The 25,127-nt window shown below is 39.7% G+C and overlaps 1 protein-coding gene across 1 annotated transcript in view; it reads right to left on the bottom strand.

Moving 5' to 3' along the window:
- LOC140238806 (uncharacterized) overlaps nucleotides 1-23,060 on the bottom strand; it is a 38,568-nt gene extending 15,508 nt beyond the window's left edge. Inside the window, exons 1-9 of the mRNA XM_072318705.1 lie at nucleotides 23,034-23,060; nucleotides 21,983-22,204; nucleotides 20,547-20,680; nucleotides 19,724-19,843; nucleotides 18,922-19,097; nucleotides 18,104-18,289; nucleotides 17,021-17,102; nucleotides 14,802-15,086; nucleotides 13,852-13,945 (exon numbers count right to left, since the gene is read on the bottom strand). Of these exons, the coding sequence (XP_072174806.1) occupies nucleotides 13,852-13,945; nucleotides 14,802-15,086; nucleotides 17,021-17,102; nucleotides 18,104-18,289; nucleotides 18,922-19,097; nucleotides 19,724-19,843; nucleotides 20,547-20,680; nucleotides 21,983-22,132 (1,227 nt within the window). The 5' untranslated portion in view covers nucleotides 22,133-22,204; nucleotides 23,034-23,060. The remainder of the gene's footprint in view (nucleotides 1-13,851; nucleotides 13,946-14,801; nucleotides 15,087-17,020; nucleotides 17,103-18,103; nucleotides 18,290-18,921; nucleotides 19,098-19,723; nucleotides 19,844-20,546; nucleotides 20,681-21,982; nucleotides 22,205-23,033) is intronic.
- Nucleotides 23,061-25,127: the final 2,067 nt, after the last annotated feature.

The following is a 25,127-nucleotide window of genomic DNA, read 5'->3' as shown; positions in this document are numbered from 1 at the left end:
GAACACCTGTGCGCTTGCGCCTGCTTAATCTTTCCTGATGGAAATACTTCGAGACGTTGAGAAGCGTCCAAGTGTTTGTCACTGTCATAGCCGTGGTCAGACTTCCAAAAGTTGGAGAAGTGTAATCGCGATCTTACACTTCTCGATCTTTTGCCAGTGTGACTGCGCCTATTGTCGTTATTTTTCTTGTCGTTGTGGTTGTTGTTGCCGTTAATGTTTTGCTTCAAGAGTCTTGAAATGTTGGATGTTAGTGCGTGAGACAATCGCAAAGTCTAGGCTTTTGTGTTTGTGTGTGTGTGTTTCTTTTCTTCTTCATTCGTATTTTTTCCCCATTATTAACGAGGACCACTGCACGGTGAAGGCCCACCCGGATATACCAGGGAGGTTCTCACCTCCCTGGATATACCGGGCTAGTATCACTACCTTTAGCGAGCTGCTTGTAGTATGTATGCTTGTTTGTGTGTGTGTGTTTTTTTTTTTTTTTTTTTTTTTTTTTTTGGGGTGTGTGTGTGTGTGTGTGTGTTGTGTTTTTATTTCTAACAGCATCCAGCACCTCTTCTTCATGCAAACGTGCATGACAGGCCGTGATTACTTTTGGAAATGAATAACGGTTAAGATTCATGCAGCTCCGTACGGTGCTAAAATCAATGTCAGACTTGATATCGCGTTCGGAAATGAATAAGGATAACATTCGGTTCCAGAAGATGCTGAAATAAACGTTGAATGTTTGCTTTGACGTTCGTAAAAGAATAGTAGTAATATTCAACTCCGTACGATGATAAAATAAATGCCGGATGTTTGCTTTAACGTTGGAAAGTAGATAGCAGTAACATACAGCTCCGGAAGATGATTAAAAAAATGTCGAATGATCCTTTTGACGTTCGGAAATGCATAAAATAATATTCAACTCCGTACGAATGTCGGATGCGCTTTTACTTTCGAAAGTAAATAGCAATAACATTCGGCTCCGGAAGATGCTAAAATAAATGTCAGATGATTATTGCTTTTACGTTCGGAAGTGAATAGCAGTATGTTCTGCTCCATACGAGGCTAAAATAACTGTCGGATGTTTGCTTTTACATTTTGAAATGAATAACAGTAACATTTAGTTGCGTTCGATGGTAAAATAAACAATTAATGTTTGATGTTTGCTTTGACGTTCGGAAATGAATAACAATATAGTATTCAACTCCGTATGATAATAAAATAAATGCCAGATGTTTGTTTTTACGTTCGAAAGTAGACAGCAATAACATTCAGCTTCGGAAGATGCAAAATGAATGTCGACTAACCCTTTGACGTTCGGAAATGAATAACCATAATATTCAACTCCGTACGATGATTAGGTAAAATAAATGTCGGATATTTGCTTTTAATATCCTTTCGAAAGTAAATAACAATAATGTTCGGCTCCGGAAGATGCCAAAATAAACGTCAGATGATTGATTTTACGTTTGGAAGTGAATTAGCAGTAACATTCTGCTCCATATTCATGATGGTTAAAAAGAAAAATGGAGTGGGCGCGTGCGTCCCAAGACACATTGTAATTTTGTAAAGGCGTCCTCTTTGCGGAATTCCTGGATCCGCCCCTGAGCTTTATCACTCATCTGTGCATGAGGTGAGTATAAACTCATTAACCAATTCTCTGTTTAATGAGTTCACAGCAGCCGAATAGTTATGTCGACGAAGGTATACCACCGAGCATACGCTTCGATGCACTTGCCGACAGGTGTAATTGTTCATCTCTTCATCTTCCCTGAGAACAAAAGGAGAATAGTTTCCTTTCAAGGTAGAGACGTGTGGGCTTACACCGACCAGGGAAGGTGGCCCGAGAAGAGGAAACAACTCTCCTTTGAAGTCATGCTCGACACCGTACATAGAACGTTACGCGTTCAACACTTCGTGTAGCCATGTGCTTTGACAAGAGAGAGTGCATCATGCGGTAAGCAGGTCTTGAATAATTGGAGTAGAGAATCAAAATGCAGTGTAAAACTGTCGATTTTGACGCCAAAGAGTTAAAAAAAACACGCTGCATGGAACATGCTTGATTCGGCGGAGCACTTTCTTTCAAAAATCACCTTACAGATATAACAAACAATCAAAAATTACATGTAAGCAAAAAGTTTGCATCATGGATAAATATAAATGTCTAGAAAAATCTAGTTTTAATGGCATTTCGAAGAATCTAGAAATACATGTTTATGAATTCCAAATATCGAGCATTTTTTAAAGATTTTCCGGTAAAATATAGCTTGTAGCAATCAATGAAATTCGAAGCGCGTTTTTCGTCTCACAGAGTGGTGTCGAGCAGGACTTCATTTGAAGCGTAGCCTATGAATGTTGGACATCTTATATGGTACACAGGTTTGTATAAAAATGCATTGAATATGCATCGTGTTTGTCCGAATTACGAAGAGTTGCCACTCCGTCTATAACACCCCAGCTGCACAGACCAAAGAGGACACACAGCTCTAAAATTTTCTCACAGAGATGATAGTGTTTTCCTATAAAATTGGAAAAAATCCATTATAAGGAATCCCTCCTTTATGATAAGTAAGCTTTTCCGACTATGTTATTCATCGACGACATGAATTGTTTATGAAAGTATTTGATATTATACTTTGATGAATAATATTCAGAAAACTGACTTCATGACTCAGGAGACAGCAAAATGTTCTCGAAATCCAGTTGGAACTAAACTTGAAGGGGATATAGAGATGAAATGACAATGTATACAGGCAAACATGAATTAAAAACACATTCTCTCATTTTCCACTGGACCCTTATAGATTATAATTGTGCCCGACAAGATACACATTTTCGAATGATTAAAATCATAGACTGTTTGCCCCTCACGCTATACGACTGGTAGAAATCATATCTCGCACGCGTGTCTCTTAAAAATAATAGTCGACATATTCCAAACTCGTCTATTATAGTTATGGAGCTGTTAAAACCGTGCGTTTGAAGAAAAAAATGAAGTATATTAAACGGTTTACTCGCGTAGTTGACATTCGTCACTGATAAGGGGATAACCGCATCATATAAGTCGCATATAAGATCTCGAGAAAAAAAAAGAGAGAAAAAAAGAAAAAAAAAAGGAGAAAGTAAGTGTCAAAGATGTCTGGGGGGAATCATTTTGCTAATCTTGGATTGTATAAGAAAACGTGGAAATAACCGCGGGACAATCGGTGGCTGCTTTTACATTTCGATTGAATCTATAATAATGTATAGTGTGTGTAAAAATTTTATAGTGTGCATGTTTAAGCGTGTGGCATTCACTCCTGTTGCAACGGAGAGGGTAATATGACGATATTTTGCGATAACGAAGTAATTCATAGTTAAAGTTGCCAAATTTGTCGACATTAAAAACAATGGTGTAAAATTATTAGGAACACTTTTGTAAGTACACGGTTACAGCAAAATTCTTGTTGAAATAGTCATTTCCGAGCGTCATTGGCAAAGAACAAAAGAAACATGCTCCGTTCCAGTGAGATGCCACTCCTCGCTTTCCTACATTGTACAAGAAGAAAGTCACAGAGACTGCATGAGCGAACGCTTGTTATTTATATTCGTTCACTTTTCTCCGTGGATAACTTTCATTGCATTAATCGAAAGTGAATATTAGGGCTCGTTATCACGAACATTATTTTATGGCGTTTGTCCGAAGGTTCGTTATTCGTATACGGTTCATCACTGCGAAAATGAAATCAGATTTCTTAATCCGAAAATGATAAGAATCTTCGTTATTCCGAAGATTCGCTGATAGGAATATAAATTATTAAAGATTCGTCGATAGGAATATGAATTAAGATTCGTGAATCCAAAAGTGAAAAAAGAGAAGAGTACACTGACACAATTTTGGAATTACAAATCTAAATCATCGTATCCGTTTCTATAGCAAAGTTACGCCTTGCAGAACCTTATTTCATTTTCGGATTAACCACGCAACCTTTTGAATTACGAATCCTGGGAATATCGAATCTTCGGAGTGATCCTCCGAAATAAAGTCGGGAATAATGAACGTTCGTAAACGTTCGTAATCGACGAACTTTGGAATAACGAATCAGGCCTTTAAACACATTCCTTAACCATCACTTTTTTATATATTTTTTTCCAAACTAAGCATGAAAGTACAAACTATACTCTGTTTGAAATCGGTTTCAAATTGCTTTTTCATCCAGTGCAGCGTATTTGATATGACCAAATATTACATTGTGCACTAAGCATTGAATTACGCATCATGCGTATCGTTGCCGCCTTTTTTTTTTAACATACTCAGAACTGTATTCGTTCGATAAGACGAAATGTCGTTATACTTTGTATGAAATTGCCAATCCCTAGGACTTCGATTATTTATAAATGGAATGCAGTGTATACAAAATAGGCACGAACAGACTGGCAAAAGATCGAGAAGTTTAACATCGCGATCTTTATAAGATCTCGAAGTTTTGCCAGTCAGACTTCTCACGTGCCTTATGTTTCCCTGGGTGAGCTTCGACCACCGCTGAATTCTCACGTGACTACTAGTACAGTATTGTACCCCCGTTTATGTATGCACGACGTGCGTTGTTGCCTTGACACGTCCACACGAAGAGGAAAAATGGACTGTCACATGTCACACGTGCGCACCGTGTGTTTACGACGGACCATCGATTACGGTACTACAGTAGTAATTTATCAGGTGCATCAGCGCTGTCATGCAGTCTGTACTTCGATCGACTGTGCAAACGGTAGCGGTATACTAATACAATTACCAGTTGTACCAGCTCGTTTAGCTGACCAGATGAGCTCGAACTGTAGGTATACGACCGCAAAAAGAAATCTATTCTTCTCCGTCAGATTTGCTCGAACTTGGCCCCATTCCTTACTCGTTTGAGGCGCGGCCACGATTAGTAAGAAGCTGAGAGCTAGTACTAGCTAGCCGCAATAACGAAGCCACATTGTGTGCGCGAATGGATTTTACCTAGAACAATGGCTAGAACAATACTAAGTGGTCCAGAATGATTTAAGCCGATAATTAAGTCATAAAATAGTAGTTGGCTGTTCGTAGAAAAGTCATAGTTTTGAGGGAACTGCCCTGGAGGAAAATAGAAGTGGTATCAAAAGACGGATTATCGCCGTGAATAGCTAGTGGTCTATTGTCCGATTTTCACACTGCATATTACAAAAGACGGCGTTCTCGGTCGCGAGAGCGGAGATGCGGAAGTCGTCTTTTGTTCTGTGGCAAAACTACGACTTTCCTACGACTTAAACCTCACTAATCCACCCCTGATCTACAACCACTTTACATTATCTACGCCTCTTTCACTTCTTAACAACAACGTATTCAACACTAAGGCACGAACACAAAGAACCACGGCAAAACTACGACTTTCTTACTATTTTTTCAGTAGCAATCTACAGCAAAACTCTGTGCCTTTTCAACACGTAATTACCACGGTTAGTGCTGGTAGTGTAAATGCTCATTACCAGCAAAGGGGGAAAACCCGACAGTAAAAACAAGCGAAGAGATTGTGTGTGCAGTCTCTGGTCTTACGAGAAACTTGTGGAAATTTCCACAAAACCAGGTGCCAGACGAAAGAATGTGCGCACTGGAATAAACAGCGTGTAAATATAGCCTGGAAATATCGATCGAAGAACTAGCCTTTTGTCAAGGCCCTCTCGCTGTAATGGGCGAGCGAAGCGAGCCCAGCCGAGCGCGCCAGCGCAACCCCACTCAGCTGGGCTCTCTTCACCATACAGCGAGAGGGCCTTGACAAAAGGCTATCGAAGAACTAGCTCGTGAGTTGAGTTCAAGGAATCATCGCAAAGATCATGATTCTATAAGCAACACATGGTTCTCTGGCCTTTCTTTTGACCCATAGTAGAAATATCGAACAGTCGATTACACTTTAAATTATAATAGTGTGCTTGATCGAGTATTTTAAATGTTTACTGAACTGTAGGAAGGGATTGATTAATCACTCGATTAAAAACTAAATCACAGAAATATATGAAAGGTCTCGTATGCCGAGACAAATTCACTATCCGGTTAGACAGTGGGAAGAGATTCTATCACCTCCCTAGGTGTCGGGAAATTTTCACAAACTCCAGGATCACCCCTCCCCTACCTACTCCAACATGTTGCTCCCAAACGTGCATGGTGAATACATGGCGTCTCGATGTCACCGTTAGGTACCCGAGGCTGCTTTGTTTTTGTCTTGGAATATTGATTCATTTCTTGTCATGACATGAGTGTATATTAATCTTTTTGCATGACTATGTAAAAATTTATGATACTAAACTCGTCTTTTTTTTTTTCCCTTTCAGTCCAAAAGTATCATGACGTTTCAATTGTTCAGAAGGTCTGCTTTTGATAACTCACAGACTAACACCCTTTGAAGCTCCTTGCCTGTTCCCAGGCCCTAGCTCCACCCAATCCAGCAATCTACAAACGCGCGCAAATTCTGCCATGTGGTTTTGCCAGCCAGCTGTCGGAATGTGCTTTGAAGTTACATGGCAGCCTGGCCTGGCTGGCAGGAATGGGTGTCAAGTTTCAATCAACATCTGCTGTTGTTTTATTCTTTCACCTGACAGAAACACGGAAATCAGAAAGGTGTAGGCAGGGAGGTGGAAGAGAGAAGAGGTTTTTGTTGTGTGTGCGTGTGTGTGTGTGTGTGTGTGTTTTTTTTTTTTTCGTTTTTTTCCCCTTTTTTTTTCCAATGGGATCGAGGCCAAGGCGTGGAAAGATCAGAGTGAAATGAGTACAAGTACACAGTGAAAGGAGTCGGGTAGAGGGGAGATGGAGTAACCAATTACCAGAAGCATTTTTAAATATTGAAGTACCATTATGTGAGAAAAAAAAAAAGAATGCTACACCTATTTTAGTGTTCCTGACAAGGCGTAAGGAGCGTGGTAATAGTCCTGAAAAATGAAACCCTGATAATTGTGATTTCTCTCTTTTTCTCAACCTCAGCTGTTTATCAACTTCACTTTCTTTCTTTTTTTTTTCCATTAAAACCTTGACATGCAAGTAATTTTTTTTTATTTTTATATTTTCTGACTTTTTTTTTCTGTTCGGGCAAGTGTTTTACACTAATTTGCAAATCTGCTTGCCCGATCGGGCAAGTGATTAAAAAAAGTTGTGTAGCACCCTGGTTTATGATGGTGCCTCAAAAATGCTTCGCTTAGAACGAATCGACCATTAATTAGGCGTGTATTGGTCACTACTGAAACGTTTGTTTGGAGAATAAAAAAAGAATGAATAATCGACCTGTTCTTCACTTCTTGTGAATGTGTTGGTGTGATTACGGTGTGCGTGCGTTCATAAATAAACATCAACATTTCCGAGGCCTGTAGGCTGTATGTCTTGCCCCTGACCCGGAAGACAATTCAACCTGTCACAAAACAGTTACAAAACGTAGTAATGATGAATGATGATAATGAAGTAATGATAATGAATATGATATATAATACAGTAATTGAAATGTCGTATTACTTGGGGCCCTCCCCAAAGTGACATTAGTCATGCGATTAAAAAACAAGACGGACTGTTGGCCAGTCAAAAATTTTGCGGACTAGCCAAAATTGAATCTAACTGATCTGCCTGGCTAGTTAAAAAGTTAAGCGCGACCCCTGAAGAACCATTTTTCATTTCTGATTGTAGAAAAAAAAAATATATCCAACGTTTATTAGTATTTAATCAACTTACGGAGCCAAATGTTACCGTTTATCATTTTCGAATGTAAAAGCAAACAACCGACATTGGTTTCAGCATCTTACGGAGCTGAATGTTATCTTTATTCATTTCCGGACATGAAAGCAAACATCCGCTATTTATCTTAGCATCTAACTGAGCCGATTGATACCGTTAATCATTTCCAAATGTAACAGCAACAATGTGTTATTTTTTAGCATCGTATGGAGCATGATATTACCGTAATTCATTTCCAAATGTAAAAGCAAACATCCGACATTTATTTTATTATCGTATACGGAGCCGAATATTACTGCTGTCCACTTCCGAAAGTGAAATGAATCATCTGACAATTATTTTAGCAATGTACTTAACCGAATGTATACTGTTTTTCATTTTTGAAGGTCAAGGCAGAGATCAGACACTTAGCTAACCATATAAAACGCAGCTAAATGTTACTGTTATTCATTTTGAAATTTTATAGCAAATATCCGACATTTATTTTAGCATCGCATGGAGCAGAATGTTACTCCCATTCAATTCCAAACGCTAAAAGAATAAAACAATCATCTGACATTTATCTTGGCATCCTCCGGAGCCGAATGTCATTGCTGTTTACTTTCGAACAAACAGGCAAACATCCGGCATTTATTTTATCATCGCACGGAGTTGAATATTAGCTATTTCATTTCCAAATGTTAAGTCAAAATCATACATTGATATCACCATCGAACGCAGCTGAATGTTACTGTTATTCATTTCGAAATATAAAAGCAAACATCTGACAGTCATTTTAGTATCGTATAGCCCGTATGGAGCAGAATAAATACTGCAATTCACTTCCGAACGTAAAAGCAATCATCTGACACTATTTTAGCATCTTCCGGAGCCGAATGTTATTGCTATTTACTTTCGAAAGTAAAAGCAAACATCCGACATTTATTTAATCATCGTATGGAGTTGAATACTATTGTTATTCATTTCCGAACGTCAAAGGGATCATTTGATATTTACTTCATCATCTTCCGGAGCCGAATGTTATTGCTATTTACTTTCAAACGCAAAAACAAACATCCGGCATTTATTTCATCATTGTACGGAGTTGAATATCATTATTATTTATTTCTGAACGTCAAAGCAAACATTCGACATTTATTTCAGCATCTTTCGGAGCCGAATGTTATCCTTATTCATTTTCGAACGCAAAATCAAATATCTGACATTTACGCTGTTCATTTCCAAAAAGTACAATAAAACTCCCGTCATTTTGTGTGTGTGTGTGTGTGTGTGTGTGTGTGCGCCCTGGTTTTTGTCACCACAGAACCCCAAAACAAATGAATTAAAAAGAGGCACACTAACAGAGACTCCAACTCTCCCGTTTTCGACGGGAGATCTCCCGCCGAAAACCCATTTTTGCAAAATCTCCCGTTCTCCCGTTTGAGATTTAATTTCTCCCGCCCTGGTTCAATGTCTCCCGTTGGAAAGGATTTCTTACTTATTGCTATCGTATGTTGCAAAAATAAGCCTTAGATAGCACCAGAGAGCATCTATAACCCTAGGAACTTCGCGCTTCGCACACATTAACTTGGAGTCTCCCGTTTGCTAGGGGTTTCGGGCGGGAGAATCTCCAGATCAGAAGGTGCTTCGGGTGGGAGTCTCTGCACTAATGCAGCTGTCATTTGTATGACGCACCTCTTGACCCCCGGGAAATGTGCGTCATGGTCGCGTCAAGTACCACCAATTTGATGACGCGTGGTGCCGTCACGGGAGCAAAATGTCCGTCACAATACTGACCCATTATGTGCGTCATAGTCGGTCATTTAACCAGAGTGTGTCAAAAGGTTCGTTAATGGGACCGTCATGTAATTTTGCGAGGCTTCTTGCATGGGGCATGGTATCCCTCCGTAACAGAATAAAACAAACTCGCGATCGCGAGTCGGCCGAATTCACCGGCTCCTGGAAACGCGAAAATGACACAATTTTCAATCAGTTTTATTATAACATACTGATACTCACTTCATTCTCGTATGTCTTCTTTTTCTATCTGATGTCAGACTAAAGGTCTTTTCAGAAAGTTTGAGTACAAATTTGCTCCAAAACCACACTACCAAACACGATTTGTGATTAAAATCATCACATACAGCCCGCGGCATCGCGAAGCTCGCTATCCTTCAATCGCATTCACTGTAGTGTAGCATCGACCGTCGACCGTGGAACCTGCAGCAAAACCACGTGCGTGATGTCGACCATGTGGTACATGTATACATACAGTACACGCGTACATACGTATACAGAAGGCGAGGCATGGCAGAGGCCAGGCCCCAAAACACATACAAACGATTATGGAACTAACATTACTGAGAGTCTATTAAAACCTGCATTAACTTAAAATAGTAAATTCTATTTAAACACTAGCCATATAAACCATGTACCTAACTTGGGTTTAATAAGGTTCGTGTTTAAATAGGCAGGGGCTTCAATCAAGCTGTTTTCGAATCGGGGAAGGGGAGGCGGGAGGTTACGGAAAAAATTACTGTGGCCAGGCCGTAGTTTCGCGAAACTAGATAGTTTGCCATAGCAACGTGTATATCAAAACACGCGTTTCTATGGGATGTCCTGAACTAGGGAACGGTTTAGAGAAATTCGAAGTCGTTCGAGGTTGAAGTGGTTTTTTCCTACGCATTTTTTTTGTTGTTGTTGTTCATATCTAAAAAATTCGATTTCTTAATTTTTTTCAACTGGTATTTGGGAGTCTTGTAATATATTTAAAATGTAGATAGAAATTTCTGAATATATTCAGAAAGTACGCCTAGGCGCCTACTGTTTGGATAAACGGTAAACATGCAGTCTACGTTCGATACGAAGAAATCATTACGTCTTTCACGAGGAAAAACATACAAAACAAACAAAAAACACCTACGAACGAATGTTGATAGCCAAAACTTTGATAAGTAATAAGCAGTTATCATGAGCGTGAACTGAAATTAATTGTCATGATTTTGTTGTCTAACCAGGTGATGACTGCATCTCATTGAACCTACTCGTAGTGAATTTCTCTGGGCATACGAGACCTTTTAAGTATTTCTGGCTCAGTTGCATTTTTAATTGACTGATTAATCGATCTTTTTTTTTTATTGTTCAGGGAACATAAGATATTCGATCAAGTACATTATATTCGACTGTTTGATGTTTCCTACTATGCGCCAACAGAAAGGTTATAGAATCACGATATCTTTGCAATGATTCCTTTAATTCAACTAATGAGCTGGTTCTTCGATCGATATTTCCATGATATTTACACGCTGTTTATTCCAGTGCGCGCATTCTTCCGTCTGGCACGCACCTGGGTGTGGCACCTGCTTTTGTGGAAATTTCCACAAGGGGAGAGGGGTAGGGTGTCAAGTTTCTTCGAGCCGAAGAGACTGCATGTAAATCTCTTCGCTCTGATTTATTGTCATTCGTGCTTTCCCCTTATTCTTTGCTGATATTGAACATTTAGATTTAACTTTACGAAGGTTGGTAGCACGTGGTTCTATTTTGTTGTGAGGTGTATGTAATTTCTTTTTTTTTATCATTCTTGGAAAGGAAAAGAAGAGTAAGGGGGAAAGAAGAATAAGAGGGAAAGTAAAATGGAACGAACGGCACGTACGCTCAGCATTCACAGTAAGCCGTCTTTTTACACCAGCATAGTTATCATCATCACCATCAGACATCACTCAGACCATTTTAGCCTTTTCCTATCAACATTAAGAAAAATAAATAACAAATACAAAGTATCAACACCTCCCAACAACACAAATATTTAGAAAAGACAACACACGGCACACTACAGCGGCTGGTATCAAACTTCGTCGCTTCGATTCGAAAAAGTATTGCAGCAAAGCGGAGAAATCACCATTACGAAAATAGCAGTGCGAGACACTTGAAAGAATTACGTCAAATACTTCAAAGTATAAAGGGAACGGATAAAGTGATATAAAATGGAAGAAATCGTACCAAACGATGTGTGAGAAACGACAGTGGAGAACGGTAAGTTTAGTAGTAGGCTTAGGCCCTAGCAACAGTTTACAGCACCGAAAGCTACACGAAAATAAGGTGAAAATAAATACACATTGGAAACTCGGTATTGCGACAAGATCCTTAGGATCAAGTCAATAAACGATACAAAACAAAGGAAATCAATTCATTTTGACCGGAAAATAGTTTGTTATAAGTATTCTGTTGTATGAGATCTCCTTTGATAGGCCGAGAAATACATCGAGCTTCCACGATACTCGGGAAAGACAGTTCGAACGCTTTTCACCTGCACATACTGCAGTGCACATCAATACACGAACAGAAACTCACCTCTTCCTTGCAGAAAAATGATGCAATAACGTTAAAAAAAAACACACACAACACTCTAAAAATCATTTCATACTTGGGAGGCAAGGGACAAGCGGATGAAGAAGAAGAGAAAAAGAAGCAGACATTGCACAACGGAACGCTTCTACCCCGATTCGAATCGAAACAGGGTACTGGAGTGTAGTGGCAGCTGGCTACAGTGTGCAGCTAAGCTACTACTAGTATACTAACGCTCCCCAGCTGCCCACAACATGGGGATACAGTACCACGGCGATCGAAGTAAACATCCAGGGTCCGGTCCGTAGGCGACAGGGATTCACGCGGGCGAAGTTCCGTTCGGTGTACACAGTTCGCAGGCAGCGAATTGCGTGAGCGCACACAGAGCTCTGCAGCATTCCAGTCTGGCACGTACTGCGAATAACATGTGCGTCAAGGGTCAGTCATTTTCACGAAGAGGTGCGTCACCATTTTGACTGGTTAATGCGTCAATGTCTCATAGAGGTGGGTCACTTTTTGTGACGGAGGGTACGTCATAGTACCTAAAAGGTATGACGCACATTGGTACTTTGACGCACCTATCCCGGGGGTCAAGAGGTGCGTCATACAAATGACAGCTGCATAACGACAAAAAGAAAAATGGCACGTCTTTGATCACAGGGGAGCGACGTCAAGAAGAAAAGGGGCGGGTGTAAATTGTATGGCCTAGAGAATATCGTTTTCTGCCACATTCTGGGGGCATCACGGCCAAGAGCATCGACGGCTAATTTTCGAGGTCTGCTCTGATAATGGCACGCGAATTTTATTTGTTACGATCAAGAATTCTTTCTTGCCAAATCCGATAGTAGTATTTCATGTAGATAGCGTCAAACACGGAAGGGAGGTAAGTTTCATGTCATAATTTTAAGGAATACGCGGTCAAATAGAGCATGTCAGTGGCGTGCTTTCCGTGGAACGCTCGATAACCCGTTCTAATTTCCGCCTTTTCATTCTTATTGTACCACAACACAAGCACCATTTTATAGCCTCAAATACGATGGAGAGTTCATTTCCCATTCGCAGTTTCAAGGTACACAAGCACTGTAGAACGCAAGAGCATTCTCTTATTGTGTGTACACTGTGGATAGATCGTTCAAAAGCGCGTTTTGGAGGAGTAGAGTCGCAATTTCTTAAGTGGATTCGCGAACAATAGCGCACGATCTTTCCGTGGAACGTTCAAGAACCCGTCCTCACTAAATCGGTAATGACTTTGTTCTTGCCCGTTCCGCAAACAATAGCGAAATTTCCGTTAGTTTTCCAGCAGAACGGAAGGTAACGCGCCTTTTGTTTCATTTAAGTACCCCGTTCAGAACGCGTTCAGAACGCGAGCAGAACTGCAGTGACTTAATTCCCTGACGCCTAAGTAGACCCATAATTTGTCACCTCAAAAGTATTGAAATAGTAATTACATCACATAATGTTAGGCTTTCACAACATCTGTAAAGTTATAATAAATGATCCACTGTGTTTCCTGTGGTTCATTTGTGCATTACATTTTCTGCTATGACCTCCCTAAACAGCATATGATAAGAAATAAGTTCTGCAAATCCTTTGAAGTAGTTAAAAGAAAATCTCATAAATTCTATTTTCATGAATGATGTCCATTATCAAAAAAGAAAAAAGAAAAAAAGAAACTCAAAGCATGTGAAAATTCTAAAAGACAATGTTTCACAGCACTTTTGGGCAGGATCGATGAGCTCTACAAACTAGAAATGACACAAAAGTGAAAACCTACACGACGAAAGTCAGTTTTTTTTAAGGCAGAATATGGCTAAAGATAAAAGTTTGTTCACCTTTTCAGGCCATCCATCTGCTTCCTGCATTCTCTGCCTGAAGCTCTCTTTGAGTTGCTCAATACGATGCTGATGTGTTGTAATCATAGTTTCCCTGTGCACAATAGAAAAATTACAAGAAAAGAATGAAAGACAACATGAATGCCAACTGTAAAGTAATCAACACCAGGTCCCACAATTTCTGTCTCAGTGAGGACCACTCTAGTACATCTCTGCCACACCCACAGTTCCTTTCTGACCTCGAGTTCACACTAGACCCCACATTACAGGGACAGTCACCAGAGATCTTATCTTTTTTACAACTGACTGCCCATACTGCTATCTCGACTGTCCCTGAGCTGCTGGGGCAATCGGGGAAATCGGGGCTTGGGGGTGAGTGCTGCCACTTGAAACCACAATTTACGCATGCGTATATTTGATAAATATAACTGGGCGCTATCAATTATGGCCCAAGGTCACTCTCCCCTTCAAATTCTGTTCCCGGACCTGACTTGTTTTGCAGGGACATGTCCCAGTGAGCATCAACACTATGGTTTTGGAGGGGAAAGTCCTGCGGCATGGGACTTTCTCCAACGATGCGTGACTAATGTGAATGTGAATGAGGAACAGTCCCTTTACCCTTCTGTGCCAGGGACTCTGGACAGTGTGCAATTTTTTTTTCCACCAATTTGCACTCAAAACACACAGAGGGTTAATTTCCATGCCATATCGATCATTCCCATTTCTCTGTGATGAGAATCCTGCAATGTCCTACCACACCTACCGTTTCCCTCTCAGATGAGGAGTAGTCTTTAAATATCCTTGCCACACCTGCCATTAGTCTCTCAGTGAGAAGAAGTCCCTTCACTCTTTCTGTGCCATGGACATTCGGCAGTGTGTACATGCTATGGGTTTATTATGCCAATTGGCACTTCAAGCACTCACAGAGTTAATGGTCCCACCACACCTACCGTTCCTCTCTGAGTGAAGAGCAGTCCCTCCTGGCGCTCTCCAGAGCCTCCCGTAGCTGCGTGGTCTCCTTTGCTGTAGCCTCCATCTTGCTGCTGGCGCTGGCCTCTATCCGCTTCCTCGCCTCCTCTTCCCTCTCCCGCATCGCCTGCATGGTCCGCTGCCTCTCCTGCGCCTCCTCCACCCGGCAACGCAGCTCCTCCTGCAGCTTGGTGATGGTGTCGCTAAGGAACTGCTCGTGCTTAGCCCTCTGTTTATGGACATCCTCCACTTCCAATGACTTTGTCCTGCAAGAGGTATTCATTACATAGTGTCAAACAGCCTAGTAATCTTATACAACACTTGGAAGTCCTTTCTCTTCTTCTTTCAAACTTAAGATGCCACATTTTAGAATCCCAACAACAAATTTACATTGATGATAAGCATAATGGCCTTGCAATTATCCTGTGCATATACCAGCACTCTACTGCACATTGCAAAAATGACAAAAAAACACCATTACATCTATGTTGGTACTTCTTGCACTACTGGTTTCATGCTAATGTAATGAAACAATTACAACTTAAAACTAATGTGACAGAGGTGCACAAAGCTTAATTAAAAAAACCTTGGGTTCTTTGCACCTCTTTGATTGTACTGATATATAGTTTCACTCAACCTAAAATCATACAAAAATACATACAAGAGCTTATGTCCCTTACTGCTACACTTATCACTGCAGTATGAACTGAGGTAATGAAATGGCATTATAAGCAGTCAAATTTCCCATCTATTATCAACAAAAAAAAAATAACAGCAACAAGAGCCCATCCCTTCCCCAAACAGGTATCAAGTTTTGATATGAGATATTTTAGTAAACACATTAACACAATTTGCACAATTAACTGATTACCTATGATACGTACTTTAGGTAAGAAAGGGGAACAAGAGACCTGGGAGTCACGCGCTCACCTGAGTATCGCAAGTTCACCTTCCATCCATACAGGAAGGGGGGGGGGGGGACCCCTGGGGCCCCCAGGTGGGGCATGGTGCCCATTTGATGGAATTGAGATTCTATCCCCCTAGGGATGCTACCTGCCAAGTTTGGTGAAAATTTGTGATAGGGTTTTCAAGAAAAAGATGAAACTTTACAATTTCGGTCCAAAGTTAGGCCTCCTGGGGCCCCCCAGGTGGGGCATGGTGCCCATTTGATGGAATTGAGATTCTTTCCCCCTAGGGATGCTACCTGCCAAGTTTGGTGAAAATTTGTGATAGGGTTTTCAAGAAAAAGATGAAACTTTACCATTTTGGTCCAAATTTAGGCCTCCTGGGGCCCCCCAGGTGGGGCATGGTGCCCATTTGATGGAATTGAGATTCTTTCCCCCTAGGGATGCTACCTGCCAAGTTTGGTGAAAATTTGTGATAGGGTTTTCAAGAAAAAGATGAAACATTACAAATTCGATCCAAATTTAGGCCTCCTGGGGCCCCCCAGGTGGGGCATTGTGCCCATTTGATGGGAATGAGATTCTTTCCCCCTAGGGATGCTAACTGCCAACTTTGGTGAAAATTCATAATGGCATTTTCAAGAAAAAGATGAAAATGTACAATTTGGGCCCCATTAGGACCCCTCCCCACCCCCCTCCTCTGGGTCCCAAGAGAGGCACCCCTGATTCCGCCATGAACAAACTTGAAACTACAGCCATCAATGTACTAATTCATAGTATTAACTTAGCTCTATCACTTCTGGTTCTAGAGAAGAAGATTGTTTAAGATTCCTTAATTTGGGGGGGGGGTGGGCCCCTCTGGGGGCCCCCCAGGTGGGGTATGGTGCCCACTTGAACAAATTGAGATCCTATCCTCCCTAGGGATGCTACCTGCCAAGTTTGGTGAAAATTAGTCAAGGGGTTCTCAAAAAGAAGATGAAAACAAAAAGTTTACGCACGACGGACGACGCATGACGGACGCCGGACGAAGAGCGATCGCAATAGCTCACTTGAACCTTCGGCTCAGGTGAGCTAAAAAGCAAAACCAGGGGAGCTGGGGAGATGATTTTAACATTCATGTAGCTCCCAGTCCACACATGAACTTGGTGGACATTATTACGCTAGCATAAACAACACATCAAAAGCATCAATTTAATGAAATGAGAATTTACAAGCATAATTTGTCACACCAAGGTATACTGATATTAAAGATCTAGTCACAGTTTTTACAGTAATCGTCAATTGTGTGTGGCTCCTACCTGAGCAACTCTTGCAGCTGTGCAACTTCAGACTTTGCTGATCTGCCATCCATGATGGCTTTCTGTAGTTCATCCTCTAGTCCTGTCATTTACAAAATGAAATATTGGATGTAGTAGTAATAACCACCATTGTAAATGGAATCAAAAATATTACATCATACTCATCATTGTTGCAATCACAATCATTTAAAGTTGCATTTTGTCCAATATCAGATACAAATGTATCAAAGATCTTGAAATATTTACAGAACAATGTAAGCACAAGAAAAAAGATGGGCAGAAATGTGAATGAAACATGTATTTACATTCAGCATCAGCTAGTGTGTAACAGTGGTATACATTGAGACAGATGAACATATATTTACTAAGCGATCTCTGTACATCCACAGCAGACTGAAGCCCTATTTTATTTAAATTTGAGATATTAGTAAAGAATAGTGAAAATGAACCTCTAACTTCAGACCATGGTACTAGCGTAGAGGTTTATTCATAATTTACCTCTACAGGTGATGGCATTTTGAAATGAAACCATGATTGTGCAAAAGAAATAACACAACACACACAATAAAAGACTCTCCACAACAATCCACCCCAAATCTAAAGCAATTTATCCCTCTCCAAATTTGACATCTGAAAGTTATTGCCAATGGAATAGCAGTTGATTTCTTTGATTAGTAGTTGACTAATACTTTCACATCACAAGGTTTCATGGCTGATTGTTACTTTGATATCCATATGCATTCAAACACATTATGCAATACATAAAGCTTGCCACATTCTCATTAACTAATGCATGTACTGGAAACTGCCAAGAAACTTTTGCTCATTGCCTATCAAAATACAGAATTACCAGAACATTGTGTATAAAGAGAATGCACTGCAAGGAATATGAAGGACATGACCTCCCTCCCCCCAAAAAACAAACAAACAAACAAACAAAATGGAAATAAATCACCCACATCACAAACATGACTGTCATCTACCATTATTATGGGATTAGGTTTTACTCCATGGTATACTACACTACTGACGCTACTGAATACTGGCTGCTGCTATTAACAGTTATCACTGACTAGCTCTTACTCTTCTCAGTAGCCGTTGCTTTGTCTAGCCGGCCCTCTACTTCCTTCAGACGAACTCTGACCTCTCCCAACATTTGACCGTCCATCCTGCCAGTGGCTAGTTTGTCCTCTGCCTCCTTCACCTGTGCCTGGAGTGATGCCGACAGTTTCTCAGCTGCAGTGGCCCTTGACATGATTCCTTCTACCACTGTAAGCAACAACAACAATTGATTATGACAGTTGTTGCCAGACAGGATAACATCTGCCTGACAGCTGAGAATTTATATGGCATACTAACGATCAAAAGTATTATGCATCAATCCAAAAAAATCATTTCCCATAATTCACACATTCATTCACCACACAAAGCAATTTTACTAGTTAAGGCAGTCATATCCCTGTAATATGTGATGAAAATTAAAATTATTTTAGAAAGAAAAGATGGTTTCTTGGATAACACAAATAATCTATTATAAATGAATTTTGGTTTTAATTCTTCAGCAATTCTTATCAATGACTGAACTAACAAGAATCATCATAAAATAAGAATAATATCCCAGACATATCTCTTTTGAAGAGAGAACTTTAAAAAAATTGAATGATTGCCATGGTAATGCTTGGGATATCAAACCCAGTCAATCAAAATCATTTAAAATGATTTAAACTGGCAAAGTAGTTCAGCAAATAATAATTTATGACAAACTGACTCACACGCAGACCTTGTCTACTCTACTGGCAGCAGTGGTAATGCCTTTTAGCTAGGCACCCTAGCTTCATTTCTTAGCCCTATCAAGAGAACAGAAAGCCGTCAATCTCATTGTTCCTTGCTTTTAAGCGTACCTTGCTTTTCCTTCCGGCACACCTTCTGGATTACAGTGGTCAGTTTTCTGGACATTGCATCAATGACCGCACCATGGTCCTTCAGCTCAGTCCGGACACTGGTCAATCCACCCTTCTGCTCTGAGATTGAGGACATGATGAGGGGGAGTCTCTGCATGACATCCTTCTTCCATTGCCTGCAGAGGACAGAGGGAGTTCCAGTTATCAAAATCATAGCAAATGTCACACTTTTCCAAAGCAGATCTTGCTAGTGAAATTTCTTTGATGATCCTTTCATAAAACTTACACTTTGCCGCCAGTAATCATAGCTAAACTTGATCACGAGTTATTATAAAATCCTGGAAAAGTATCCAACATTAATTAACAAGCACTGAGAATAAAAAAGAATAATGGCCAATTGACAATAGAAACCAAAATATCAAGTTAGCTCACAAAAAAATTTGAATAGTATATTTATATTTCATGCTCATTTCTATTCATAATACTTGGTCACACTCAAAGAAATCTTCTGTTTCTTTCTTGACTTTCATTTAGATCCCAACCTCGTATCTGTATTCAATGTTTTTCTGGTAAGGATAGGTGAATACTTACAAACAATGTACCTGGCACAGCAGCAATACAGCAAACCGTAACAATTTTTAATCATCATTGAAATGGAAGCATCACTATCATGATCACCATCATCATCATCAGCATCATCTCATCACCATCCAACATTAGGAGCAGCAGCATCATCACCATCCAATACTAGGAGGAGCAACATCATCACCACCATCATGATTAATCATCAAGATGTTTGTACCTGAGTTTTCCATTGCTGCCCTTCTCTGCTTCAAGCTGTCTCTGAGCTGCCTCGGCCTGCTGCACAGCTTTCCAGATCTCCTGCTCCTTGACCTTTACATTTGACTTCAGGTGTTCAATGCTGCAAATGTAGTATAATCAAGACTGTATTCTCACCTTTCAGGTTCTTTGAAGAGAAGAATCCATATCTACATGCTCTAATTTCGCATACCTGACTTTTGCTTTATATCCATAGTATACAGATTTAATGCTACACTTTGTACATCCTGCATGTGCAAGCCTTCTTTTTATCCGTAATACTTTATTGCTAGCTAGCAAATGACGTCACAAAACCATGTGTATGGATGCAATCTTTCTTCATACTTAACAATCATAAGTCATGTAATTGATTAACTAAATTGTGTATAATTTTCTAGACACATGAGGAGTATCTGTTAATTGCTTTTATACAGAAGCAACATATATACTGAAGCATGTAAAAGTTGAATGAAATGAAATGCATATTAAAGGAATATATTGTTACCAATATGTTACAATAAGATGCCCATTTCTTTTTCAATATTACAATGGACTGTCAGCACAAAAAAGAGAGAAAAAAGAAATTTCTGTATGTGTATATTGTTCCTTCAAAGTAAAACAATGAAATCAAGAAAAATCTGTAAACTTCACAAATTTGCAATTTTAGAATCCGACTACATCAAATTGTATATATATATATATATATATATATATATATATATATATATATATATGGATCATAAAGAAATACAGTAGACAGTGAGTGAAACCGGTTGGTGCAGTGATTGGTGTAAATCATAGCATACCTTGCATTTCTGTCATTTACAATCCTTTCCTTCTCTGAAAGAGCTTCTTTCAGTCTCTCCTGTTCCACTTTAAGAACTTTTTCTCTTTCTTCACACGCTTTATACTTCTCCAGTTGAGCATTCACCTTTTCAAGCTGTAGAAAGGAAAAAAGATGTACAATGCAAAGCACATCAAACATTGTCTAAGTTACTTCAACATGCTAATAAAGAGAAACATTTATATTTCAAAAGATATTTGCTACTACTGCTGACAGAAATTACTATTCATAATCATGAAATAACAGAAAATAGTGATATCTTAAAGGTCCAGTTTACCTTTGGGAGCAGTGATTTCAAAAATGTTCAAGATATCACATTTGATGCATATGTGTAGGTCTGTTGTATCATAAAACAACCTACCATATGAAATATTTGCAATAAAACCTAAAATATAAGGAAATATCAGAGTTTTTCTCAATAAACCGTAACTGTATACGGTTTAGTCTGGAAACATTTTTATTATAACTATTGTTCACATTTCGTGTATTTAACAACACTTAACATCGATTATACGGATTCATATTTTTACAGTGGTTGTTTCTATCCCTAACTCACATTTTAGAACTGTTTTAAAGCACTAATGCTTTCATCTGCAAATGGTAAATTATGCCTTTAACCCATAATATTTCCCATATCAATACAAAAGAATGCAACAATTGTATAACCACATTATCACAGCATACATACATCAAACATTTTCCACTTTACAGTGGCAAGTGAATGGATTTGTATTCTTATTTCCGGGAATCTGATGCCTCTATTTGTTTCTTAGGTCCAAACAGAACTGTGTGAGCAAACTTGTGGTTAGCTAACTTCAATGACAGTGGCACCCAAAGGGCCTGTAGCTCTTAAGCTAGGAACCATATGAATGGAACTTCAAGTACAGTTCGACCTCGATTATCCGGCCATGTCGGGACCAGCGCTCATCCGGATAAGTGAATTGGCCAGATATGGGGGACACAATGTTAATGTATATAGCTGCCGTCCAAGCTGCCGTCCCAGTGCACTGGCAGCTAGGCAGGTAGCGTACCCTGCAATTTTTCTGTTAGCTTTCTCAATGACCTATCGCGATATGGCCTCGACTGCGCCGTGATTTACTGACAAGTTTTCCATCTATGTTTTTATGGTGAATTTATAGATCATGACTGCTTACTTTTACGTTGATAATGTGGTGTGAATTTATGTTAGTTCTGTCGGGAATATTGTAGGTAAATCGTGTGAGTTTTGTAGAAATTTAAATTGAGTTTAAAGTCACTGTTTTTTCTCAATTTTTGGATGAAAAAAAGTCATTCACTGCGTGAACGCGTCCAGATAATAGAGATTTCCGGATAAAAGGAGGCCGGATAATCGAGGTCGAACTGTAACTAGTCTTTTTGAAGGAATGGCGAGGATTATACCTCCTTTTCCAGTCTCTTGACCTCATGGTGAATGAGGTAGCTGACACCACAGAACTTGCAGATGGTGTCATCTCTGGTCATCTGCTGGATTTCTTCTGGCAGGGGATGCTCAAGAGGAAGACGTTCAATGGTGGACGGTGAGTCAGTCATCTTTGGGTCAGGTGTGAAGACGCAAACACTACCGTATGTAACATGACCAACTATGAAACCTTAATTGCATGCCTGCGGAAACCATAGAAAGAGCGAGAATACACAGAAGTAAGTGGTTGATAGACAGTGCCATATTTTAAAACTCAAACGCAAATTGCCTTCACATGGCCCATGGGGTATGCTTTGACACCAAAGTGTCATGCAGTATATCATAACCATCCCCCCCCCCCCCCCATTTTCAAACTAGTCCAATGTCTGGTAAACATTCTGAAGATTCTGAAAGTTAGACACCTATCGACCTTGCCCCAGAACAGTCAGTAGTCTACTGATCATACTGACCTAGGGCTAGGTAGGGACTAACCCCGGTGCAGGGCGCTGTACGTGTTGGGGTCGCTGGTGTGGTTAATAGGTAGGGACTGAATTTTACAATATGAATGAGTGGACATCAAACACTACAGTAAACCTTCATTCATAGAATATTTTTGACTTAGACTCAGTCTAACCGCAAACCAATACATTTCCATGTCTGTACTACACACTTGCTCTTTCAGTCTTAAATCGTTTCACTGGCCACTGGCACTGCTGCATGCTGCCTACGTCATAGGCATAGCCTTATCGGCTATGCTATGCTACGTACGCCTATGGATATGGCTATGGTCTACCTACGGCCTACCTAATTAATACAAGCAAACACCGAATTCAGTAGGTGGGACTGTGAATCTCAAATAAATTTTATTCAGGATTGAATTGTGATGAATGTGCGATTCTACAAAGAAAATAATTGAATATTGAAGCATGCCATGAAAAGAACAATTTCCTTGCGTAGAAGAGGTGGTGTGCTATTCATGACACATTTTCACTTTCAGCATAAATGAGAATTAAGATAAGATCGTTTACTTACTTAATGTGACTTCCAAGGAAACGGCATCAACAAAATCACACCAAAGCGATCGATCGATTGCTGTGATGCCGAAAACTCGCTTGAATCGATCACGATGGATTATTTTTATTTTTATTACTGTATTTAATAGGCCTAGACTCTTTTTTTTTTTTGGGGGGGGGGGGGACGATAACAGTGAAGCGAGCAAAAACAAAACAAAACAAAAGAAAAGAAAACGCAGGAACTCTTGCGATCTAATATTGATTGATTGCAAATGCCATTAGTATAAGATGGTGCGTATGTCTGCATACTAGCATGCGTTTCGACGTGTACTGAGTAAGGATGTGTAGGGCTAGTTTTGGGGAGGGGGTGGGTGGGTATTTTTTTTTTCTCGCTCTCTCATTAGCATCATTTTGATCACGTTCTCAATGAAGCAGTTACAGCAAATATAACTTTTCCCTATTTTCATGGCAATCATAAGTAACAATATCCAAGCTGAAGCATATATTATTGCATTGACTCGTGTTCCCGAGAACAATTTGGTGCTATGAATGATATGAAAAATTTGTGTTTGATTTAAGAAAAATGAAAAAAGAAATGACTGTATGTTCTCATGTCACTACTTTTTGAGGTTCAACGATCATTACGATGTTCTTATAAAACTGTATGAAAAAAGAACACAAACACATAAATGAATAAATTAATAGATAAATGAATGCATAAATAAATAAATAATGATAATGGAGTGATACAGATTGTAATACTACTACTTGTACTACTTGTACTACTACTAAACTACTTCTGCTACTACTACTACTACAACTGGGCCCTCATAATAATAATAATAATAATGATGATGATAATAATAATAATAATAATAATAATAATAATAATAATAATAACAATAATAACAATTATTATTATTATTATTACATTACATGATTATAACATTAATGATAATAACAAGCGGCAATACCCTCTCTGGAATACTAGAGGGGAAAAATTCGTCTTTTTTTCAACTTTCCCTACAACTTCTCGTCGTTTGTGGAGCTTTTTTTTGTCACCGATATGACAACATTATGAGTTAGTTCAAATCAAATGACTGGTAAGGGTTTGATACATCGCTTTATCCCATGAGTGCATCAGTGAGGAATATAGAGGCCATGTTCTTGGAAAGTGCTCGACTCAGTCGAATGCGTACTCTGTTTTAATAGAAACAGAAGGATTCAGTTGGACTCAGTGACTTATCATGCTTGTACGAGATATTCACTGAGTAAGAGCACAGTCACAAAACGTATTGCCTATTCATCACGGCGATGGTATGCGTGTAACGCGAGCTGATGCTGCACGGCTGATGAGCAAGACAGTGGGACGTTCCGCAGGGGCAGTCATCTATGCAAATTATGTTACCATGGGTGCGGCAAACCCTTAACCAATCATCGCCGTGCTACCACGCTTCACGTTGCACTGTGGCAGCAAAGGTTTCATTGGCGTTTTTTGCTGAAACCTTATGTGAGGATCATCTTGGAAAATGCAACGTCCTCACACAGAAGGCTTAATATATAGAGATTCACCGCATATATCTTGATTGTGTTACTTTCGTCCTCGGATAATAAAATATATTTTGTAGCAATAAAAAGAAATGGAATCCAAAGTATTGTTGAGATCCCGGTCTCACCAACCTAAGGTCCTTGGATGGGTAGAGTCTTGGTAGCAGAGCTATCCTCCATTCAAATCACTCGCTCAAAAGTGGGCACAATGACGGACTGAAATCCGTCGGTCTCCTGGTTACTTGCTCAGTATAAGTTTCCTTTGTGACCAAATAAGTATCATTAGTCCAAACTTTCTATTTAACTACATTAAAAGGTCAAACAACTCAATAAAGAGAAGGTCGTGTGTATAGTTCTCGTCAGTGAAAAAGAAAACTCTGATTTCACAAAGCTCGAAGATCCAAGGCGATCCCGGGTTATGAGTCATCCAAAATTAGCATATCGGCGAGGCAGACGTGACGTGACGTGGAGGCAGGGCGATTCCGCAGCTCGCGAGAACGTTTGACAATCTGCATACTCAAGGTCCCTGCAAAATCTTTGCTCCGAGGCGCAGATACAAGCTACT

The sequence above is a fragment of the Diadema setosum genome, chromosome 15 (genome assembly GCF_964275005.1).
Source record: "Diadema setosum chromosome 15, eeDiaSeto1, whole genome shotgun sequence".
NCBI classification, from domain to species: domain Eukaryota; kingdom Metazoa; phylum Echinodermata; class Echinoidea; order Diadematoida; family Diadematidae; genus Diadema; species Diadema setosum.
This window is presented reverse-complemented; position numbering and strand designations above follow the sequence as displayed.